The sequence below is a fragment of the Crocuta crocuta genome, unplaced genomic scaffold, assembly GCF_008692635.1.
Source record: "Crocuta crocuta isolate KB4526 unplaced genomic scaffold, BGI_CrCroc_1.0 scaffold322, whole genome shotgun sequence".
NCBI lineage: Eukaryota > Metazoa > Chordata > Mammalia > Carnivora > Hyaenidae > Crocuta > Crocuta crocuta.
In genome coordinates, this window is record NW_027532592.1 from 4,358,564 (window position 1) to 4,367,826 (window position 9,263).

General features: G+C 43.5%; 1 protein-coding gene across 3 annotated transcripts in view; it reads left to right on the forward strand.

Moving 5' to 3' along the window:
- Positions 1–9,263, forward strand: part of NVL (nuclear VCP like) — an 84,711-nt gene that overhangs the window by 65,490 nt on the left and 9,958 nt on the right. For all 3 annotated transcript variants that reach the window (XM_077779860.1, XM_077779862.1, XM_077779861.1), the window contains 2 exons: positions 4,997–5,073; positions 7,142–7,230. In XM_077779860.1, the coding sequence (XP_077635986.1) occupies positions 4,997–5,073; positions 7,142–7,230 (166 nt within the window). The remainder of the gene's footprint in view (positions 1–4,996; positions 5,074–7,141; positions 7,231–9,263) is intronic.

Sequence of the window (9,263 nt, forward strand, 5' to 3'; positions counted from 1 at the left end):
GTGACCAGCAGTGTATTCTCTAGAGTTAAGAATCTGTTTCTTGGTTTCTTTCGCTTTTCCCCCTTGCTCATTTTTCTTAAGTTCCACATATGAGTGAAATCATATGGTATTTGTCTTTCTCTTCCTAACTTATTTCACTTAGCATAGTGAAATGCTATGTGAAATAAGCATAGTTCTGTCCAAGTTGTTGCAAATGGCAAGATTTCATTCTATTTTATGGCTAAGTGATATTCCATTGTGTATACTTAACCACATTTTCTTTATCCAGTCATCAGTCAGTGGACACTTGGGCTCTTTCCATACTTTGGCTATTGTAGATAATGCTGCAATAAACATTGGGGTGCATGTGCCCCTTCAAATCAGCACTCCTCTATCTTTTGAGTAAATCCCTCATAGTGCAATTTCTGGGTCATAGGGTAGTTCTATAGTAGAGGAAACTCTACTTTGTTTTCCAGGGTGACTGCACCAGTTTGCATTCCCACCAACAGTGCCCAAAGGTCCCACTTTCTCTGCATCCTCGCCAGCATCTGTTGTTTCTTGTCTTTTTGATTTGAGCAATTCTGACAGGTGTGAGGTGGTACCTCACTGTGGTTTTGATTGTATTTTCCTGATATTTGGTGATGTTGAACATCTTTTCATGTGTCTATTAGCCTTTTGTGTATCTTCCTCGGAATAATTTCTTTTCAGGTCGTCTGTCCATTTTAATAGGATTATCTGGGGTTTTTTTCGATGTTGACTTATGTAAAGTTCGTTATAGATTTTGGATACTAACCCTTTATCAGATATGCCATCTGCAGATATCTTCTCCTGTTCCGTAGGCTGCCTTTTAGTTCTGCTGATTGTTTCCTTTGCTGTGCAGAAGCTTTTTATTTTGATCTAGTCCTGATAGTTTAATTTCACTTTAGTTTTCCCTTGCCCAAGGAGACCTATCTGGAAAAATGTCTCTACAGCCAAGGTCAGAGAAAATCACTGTCCACATTTTAACCATTGTTAAGTGCACCATTCTTTGGCATTGGTACATTCACGTTGTTGTCAAACAACACACTTGACCTAAGTAATTAAAGATCAGATTGGCTTTATTCAACAGTTCATGAATCTGGGAGCATTCATTTCATCCAGCAGGTAGAAACAAACTCAGAAGAGCTATAGAAAAAGAAAAGCTTTTAAAGGCAGAAAGGAGGTGGGACAAGGAAGTGTATTAGCAAGAAGTGCATCATTTCAGACCAGGTCACCTTCCTTAGGGGTTGGAAAGGCCTGTCAGGGGGATTGTCTCACTAGTGCTGACCACTTCCCATGTTAAGAGGTCCCCTGACTGGTGGCGACCGGGAGTTCCAGGCCTGTGGGCTGAAAGTCACCTTTTGGGAGAGGCTAGACTACGGTTGGGTTGGGTGTTAAGTCTTGGTTTGCTGACTGGGATTTGGCATGAGTGACTCTGTTTGGGGCCTTGTCTCTTTCTTAACAACTCCCCCCTTCTGATCTGCCCACAGCCTGCCTCAGGAGACCAAAACTTTAAGGCTGGGTGCCACTTCCAGCTGCCCTCTGGACACCTCGCAGTGTGTGCTGGTACAGCCATGGAGTCCAGCAAACTTTTAGGGTCTGAAGACCACACAGATGGTTTTATTCTGGTTACCTGTGCCCTGTATCTCCTTTGTATAGAACCTGGACGCAAGGTTCCCTGGATTTGAGGTCATTAACTAAAGACAGGGAAATAGACCGTAGGCTCAGAGAGACAGGCATGATGGAGAAAGGCTGAGTTTGTTCAAGAGAAACTGAGGCAGGAGGATTGGGGCAGGTCCAGCAGTCATTTGGAGGTTGGATTACCCACCTTGGTCTTGGCCTGGATGATACAGTTGAGGACATCTTCTCAGCCCAATGCCAGGGAAGAGGAGAGAGAAGAGAGGGGTATGTTTAGTTAAAGTATGGAGGCTGCATTTGGTGTGCTGGGAGGAGGCAGCCCACCTCCATGGTGATTGCTTCTCTCCCCTTTGGGCACTGCTGGTGCAGGACTGACCAGGTGTCAGGTGGAGCCTCTTCAACTGTGTGGTGTGTACCCAGAGGTGAAGACCCAAAAGTTTGCTGCCCTCTGGGCAGTGAGGACCACCTGGCATGACTCCTTCAGAGATCAGAAGGCAGACTTTGTTCTTAGTGGTTCTCATTCATGGGCAAGGCAGGGGGAGTGGAGTGTTATTTTGGAGAGTTGTAACCAGATGTTTGAGGAAACTGGAATTCAGGACCTGGTCTAGTGACAGGTGCATAACAAAGCCTCAGAGGCACTGAACAGGATTAGAATGGAGAATGACAAAGGTGCAAATAAGTTTATCTCTATAGTTACCTTCATTTTTTGGATGTTAGGGGATCAGGTAGGGAGATAGGTGTTTCATCTTTGTTTACAAAGGTGTACTTTACCTGACTAGTGTAAGTCATCCATGGTTCCTCAAATCTGGATAAAGAAAACATAAGGAACCAGTGCTTCAAGCCAGAGATAAATCTGTGACCTCCGTTCATTCAGTCCCATGTTACCAATTCTTGTTCTGTTTGAATCAGGTTTTTCCATTAGTTCTAGAAATTCTTACCCAGTTCATTTTTATGATCTTGAAGTTACCAGAAACCTGTGTGTGCCAGGGCGTTGCTGTGAACCTCCCTGATGACCCACTTTGGCAGGAACGGTATTGCAAAAGCGCCTGAGTAAAACAGTAACTCTCTATAAATGACAAATACCTTCAAACAATGCCCGTTGTTAAAGATCTGATTAGAGTTCACTGTGATAGAATTGACAGGAGATTTGATTGTTTCTGTGACACAGCATCTTTAAATGAAAACTGGTTGTATGACAATGTTATTCCAGGACATATCAGACTCTACTTTCTGCAGTAGTTCTAAAACTACACAAATAGAACCCTGGTGGTACTTCTTATTCAATATGTTGATTGTACTATCAAGTGAGCCTTGCTTCAACATCTCCCTCTTTTCTAGAAGGAGAGAAAAAAAATCTTTTGATATGTTTTAGGGGCCCTCTGGTCAATTTCGAAGTTAATTCTAAGATAAAAAGACTTCATTTAGGATTTGAAATTGGGAAGCTTGTCAAAAATATCAGAGGTCTTAAACCATATGGTCAGATTAGGATCATAGTTCACTGTGAAACACCTGTTTAAGTGTTGGGCTACTTAAAGACCTCTTGGGCAAATACAGAAAGTTCAACAGTTATGTAATTTCTCATTAAGAGCAGACTAGTAATCCAAGGAAACTTGCCTTGCCGCAGTTGAGAGCAAATTCGGGTTCAGTTGTACATAAGCACATTTTTGGTATTGAAACTTTTTTTTAACCCTTAAATGTATTCAGTCTTACCTGACTGAAATTCTTTTTTAACTTTTAAAAACCTTAATTTATAATGAAAATTGAGAAGTGAACAATTGTGAACTGTTCCTTCACTAGCCTTCTGTGCCTTTGCAAATTTCTAAATACTTTTTTTTAAGTAGGCTCCATGCCCAGCAAGGAGCCCAACAGAGGTCTTGAGATCATGAGATCATGACCTGAGCTGAGATCAAGAGTCGGACTCTTCACTCACCTCCCAGGCGCCCCTGTAAATACTTAGAATCTCTAGAAATGTATGCTTTCTCACAGTAAATGTTTTGGCAACACAAAACATGTTTCCAAAACATGTACCCAAGTATCTTGTGTCCCTCTGCAAAGCCAAAGTAGATGAACCTGGTTTTAGTAGCGTTTCGGTACTTCATTTGTGAGTGACCTAGACATGCAGTGAATTTCACTTAACTCATAGTTTAATTTAGCAAAACTTTAAGGTTATGAGTAACCAAAAGATTTTGAAAACCATTTGCTGAAAATTCCACCTAGAAATGGTTCCGGTTTACATCTATGTAAGTCATTTGTTCTTAAGTTATATTTAGATTACCTTTTTTGGGGTGCCTGGGTGGCTCAGTCGGTTAAGCATCCAACTTCAGCTCNATCTAGTTTACACAGAGCTGGAGGAAAATAGAAAAAAGCACCAAGAGTATTCGCCTAAGGTCCCCTGGAGTTTATTCCCCTGGATGACTTCCCAGGTCAAAGTGGATCATGCGGGAAACAACTATTTCTTGAACCTATATTAGATGAGCATTTGCATTTTATCAAATATAGCAGCTCGCAGACATAGTTTATGTAATCCTTACTCAGGCCGAGCTGGGAAGAAGTGATAAGTCACGGGGCGTCTGCGTGCAGTGCCCGGCCATCTGGCCATGACCTCTGCCTCAGAGCACCAGCCGCGCTGATCCTTAAAACTCACCTTGAGGCTGATTTATTTCCTATGCGTTCTAACATGGTGTTTGCTACAAAGGGAAGACTGTACGCAGCGTATGTGTAAGTTGTGAATCAGAAGAGTAAAGCAAATACCTACCATCTGACCAGTTCACACATCTTAAAGCACTAGGAACTTTTGTTTGCCTCTGTGGTTTTAGTCACTGAAATGTCACTAAATCTGCAGTGTACATGTAAGGCGCTGTGCGGCGTGTTCTGACGCTTATCCTTTCCAGCTTCCCTTGGTGTGTGAGTCGGAGAGGCCTTGGCACCAATGTCTGGATCAGGGTTTAGATAAGAGCTCCGAAAGAATACACGGAGCCTGGAGGGCTGTGTCGTTGTCTCCGTTCAGGTTCTTGGCCAGCCCCACGTCACAGCAGAGCACTGCCCCAGCGTCTGCCTTGTGTAACCCGCCAAAGAGAGGTGCTCCTCCCCGTGGACAGCATCAGGTGGTGGATTTTGTTCCTGCCACGACTGCAGTTTCTTCAGACGTCACAGGCATAAATCATTTGCCTTTAACTTTCTGAATGTTGGCATCTGCTTCTTAACCTTATTTCTCGAAATTGGAAATTATAAAAATCTTTCCACACTGGTCTAGGAGTCAGTGATACTCATTGAGTCAGTCATTACTGTTTATTAAGAACCTAGAATGTGGAAAAGTACTGCACTTTAAAACCTACTGGAAGCTGATTTTTTTCTCTCTTAGAATGGCACCAAACCCCCGCTGGCCGCAGATGTCAGTTTGGAAGCCCTTGCTGGGGACCTTCGCTGTGACTGCTATTCGTGAGTACCTGCTTCTCTGCTCCATTACATCTCCGAAGCTCCGTTGTCTCGGGCGAAATGGGGGAAGGTGGTCGTGTGGGGAGCATTGAGTCGGAGGTCCTGTGAAACCCCTCTTCTGGCCTCTTCCTTCTTAGAGAAGGGACCACCCATTTTGAGGCCCCGAGGAACTTTCAGCCCCAGGAGGGGAGTCCAGTCCTGTGTGTTGAGTCCTGGTACACAGCCCCCGTGCCCTCACCGGTTGTCTGTCCCTTTCCGGGAACATTTGAGCCGACCTTTCATTGTCGGCTGTGTGTTCCCAGGTGCTCTGGCACCTCCAAGAGTAAGGTGTGAGCTGCATTTCCCATGGCTCAGGGTGTTCGCCTCCAGCAGCCGACAGCAGAAGCCAGAAATCAGGCCTTTGCTAACTTTCACTTTGGAGACAGAGAAGAAAATGAAACTCACATTTAACTCACGGATAGACATGTGCCTGTCTGGCTTATTTTTAAAGCCCTGTTGGTTATCTTCAGTATACTTGGTGCTCAGGACATTCTTGTAGGTCAAAGCCAAATAAGCAAGTCGATGTTTCACATTTGAGGCCTTCAGGAGTCTCTGTTCAGCAGTGTAGAGAACAGGCACTTGGTCATTTCCAGTTCTGGTTGAAGAGTTGTGTGTCTCTTCTCAAGACGCTTGCACTTGAAACCACTTTGATTGTTTTCGGGATGGGCAGTCAGGATACCTCCTTTTTCCTCGCTTTCTCATACGTCCAGGGTCCAGGGTTTCTCATACGTTGTCCAGGGTCACAAGCCTCTTCTTTGTCCAGCAGCCCTGGCTCAGGTGCATGAGCAGGGGTTGTCTGGATGACAGGATGCAATCAGAGCACCAAGCCTGGTGGTAACACCCCTCCCACCCTATAAGGAGAGTGTCTCCCCCTCACCCCATCCCTGTTAGGAACTTACTGTTAATGGAGGAAAGGCTTAAGTGAGTAGTTAGAGCTTCTAGTGCTAAAATCTGAAAAGATGTTCCATTCACAGCAGAGCTAAGTAAGCCCAGGCCAAATCCTTGGATTCCACAGTGTGGGGTGTACATTATAAAGGGTCAAGGTTATGGTTGAATGGTGTACACTTATAGGATTTATGCCGCTGTTTTCACACTTTGAAAGACATATAATTCTAGGCTTCAGCTATTCATTTGTGATAAAGGTGTCTCCACACCTGTGTGAGAGGTTTTACTGTAAAGGGGAGCAATGAACACCCACACATGCATGTAATTATTAAGTAGCATTGTAAATCAGCCCCTAACTGCAGAAACATTGGATCCACTTCATTATGTAAGCTCTGTGGGCATTTAATTTTATATATTATCAGGATTGTCAACTTCAGACATGAAATAAGTTTAATGTCTAGAAATGAGTTTTTTCCCCCTAGATTCAAACTCTTTCCCAAAGGGCTCCAAGAATTCTGTTAAAGATGTAATGTGGTGAAGCACCAGTCAGCACCGGCGTTTTCCACCGAACTCAGGAACCATGCTGACTCGGTCTGTTATCACACAGCGTGATTACATGAAGGCTTGCTAGCTTTCCTGTCGTAGGTCATTTATGACAGGCCCACTCAGTTCGGGCTTGAGTCAAAGGCATTAAAGACTTTCTGGTCTTTACGTTCCCCCTTTTGAACTGGGTGCCATAAATGACTTCTTGTAGAAGCTTTCTCGAGACATTAGGTAGCGTGTGGACGGTCAGCTGGTTGGCAGCGTAGGCCTTGTGAATGAAGGCTTTACGACATGTATGTCTGTTTCTTTCTGTTGACTGGGCGACTCATTTGTCACATTAACGTTAGTATCTATAGCTGTTAGCATTGGAGTAGTTATGGTTCATTGCCTTGTTTGCATCGTAACTACCCATCTTTTGAAAGTTAGAAAAATTTTAAGTAAAAGTGAAAAGCTCTTTCTTATTGACCATAATCCATTTACCCCACCTTTATAGGTAGGTTTCTTTCCTAATTGTATAATATATGACTTAAAATTGCTGTCAGACTTCTTTCTGTTCTTTGCAGTGTCTAAGAATAAATCAGTGAGGATGGTTTTGTTTTTACAGGGGTGCAGACCTCTCTGCTTTGGTACGAGAAGCTTCTGTCTGTGCCCTGAGACAGGAGATGTCAGGACCGAAGAGCGAGAGCCAGAAAGGTACCTTTCCTTCCAGAATTTCTCAGTTCCTCTTACTTATCACTCTGGATTGCTAAAGCCACTGTTGACCTGGAAAGTGACCGTGTCCTGGCAGCTTTTCTCTGATGTTTTGCTGGGGCCTGTCCAGGATCCCACATCCCGCCTGGTTTCTGCCACACTTGCCTGGTCGCCTGCAGTTGTGGCTGTGCTCTGCTGCCACCCGCGGACCTTCACACGCACCTCTCTGTCCTCTCAGCCTGTGCTTCATCTGCAGGTCAAGTCCACGTTGATCTTTTATTCCTTGCATTTCCAAAACTTGTCTTTTTTTATTCCTACTGATTTTCTCCTCCTTTTTTTCCTCTGGCTACCGAGTCTCAGAACTAACTTCTGTTCCCATCACACAGCATCTGTGTGGCTTACATTTGTCAGTACCCACCATCCACGCCATAAATTCTGTTGTTTAATTGTCAGAATCAGGTACCTGAACTTCTTTTATCGTAAGCTCTTTCAGATTCCTCTTGGAAGTAGGTGATATAACATGCAAAATGAAAATATCTTGTGAGGAACATCGTGTGAGCATACTGCCCAAGAGCAGAGTCTGACAGTATTTGGGATTTCTCACTGAAAATGTACAGGCCTCTCTCTTCACATACTGGCCGCTACTAATAGAGCTGTTAAGACGTGACATAGTGATCATTCAGCACATTCTGATGCCCCTGCCCTGCTGTACTTAGAACTTCTAGGTCTCTGTCCTCCAGGGACTGTGAACGGGTCTCTTGCTGACTGATGCCTTCAACTACACTTTTTGTTTCCGGCTCAGGTCATGACTTCATGGTTGTAGGACTGAGCCTTGCATTGGACTCTGCACTGGACATGGAACCTGCTTGGGATTCTCTGCCTCTTCCCTTCTTCCCTACTTGTGCATTCTCTCTCTCGCAAATAAAAATTTTTTAATTTATTTATTATATTTAAGTTTATTTATTTTGAGAGAGACAGACAGTGTGAGCAGGGGAGGAGCAGAAGGGGAGAGAGAAAGAATACCAAGCAGGCTCCACATCACCAGCACAGAATCAGACACAGGGTTCAAACTCATGAAACTGTGAGATCATGACCTGAACCAAAACCAAGAGTTAGATGCTCAACTGACTGAGCTGCCCAGGCACCTCCTAAAATAAAATTGTAAAAAATTTTTTAAAAGAATTAGAATCCCTCGTGATCCATTATTGTGTTATTATCTCTGTACATTGTATATATATTGTGATATTGTAATTCCATAACCTATAATTACATGTATAGACTCTCTCTCTATTTCTTTTTCTTTTTTTTTTTTTTTTTGAGATAGCTTGAGTTAGGGAGGGGCAGAGAGAGAATCCCAAGCAGGGTGCAGAGCCTGATGCAGGGCTTGAACTTACAAACTATGAGATCATGACCCAAGCCAAAGTCAGATGCTTAACAGACTGAGCCACCCAGGCGTCCCATGGACTCATAAATACTATGGAATAATACTTTCTGTTCCCAGCTAAATTATTTGAATTCATCTTTAAAAAAAAATAGTTCTGGTTCTTCCTCATTAAACATCACCATTAAGGTGTAAACATTGTTAAAGAAGGGCCCCTAAAGGGTATCTGTTTAGGAGTGATGTCTCTGGGGAATTCTGCATTAAAACCTGATACAGGGTAGGAGAAATGGGGAGACGTTGGTCAAAGGGTACAGATTCCTGCTGGGAGGCGAGCAGATTCTGGGGACCGGATGTATTACATGATGACTATAATTAGCAATATAGATCATCTGTTTGAAAGATGTTAAGACAGATATTGTTATTACCACACATTAAAAAAGTAATCCTGTGAGGGGAGTGGGGTGTTAATAACTAACCTTGTGGTGGTTACTACATGCATGTATCAGATCATCACGTTGTACACCTTAATTTTTTTTTAATGTTTTCTTTATTTCTGAGAGAGAGGGACAGCGTGAGCAGGGGAGGGTCAGAGAGAGAGGGAGACACAGAATCTGAAGCAGGCTCCAGGCTCTGAGCTAGCTGTCAGCACAGAGCC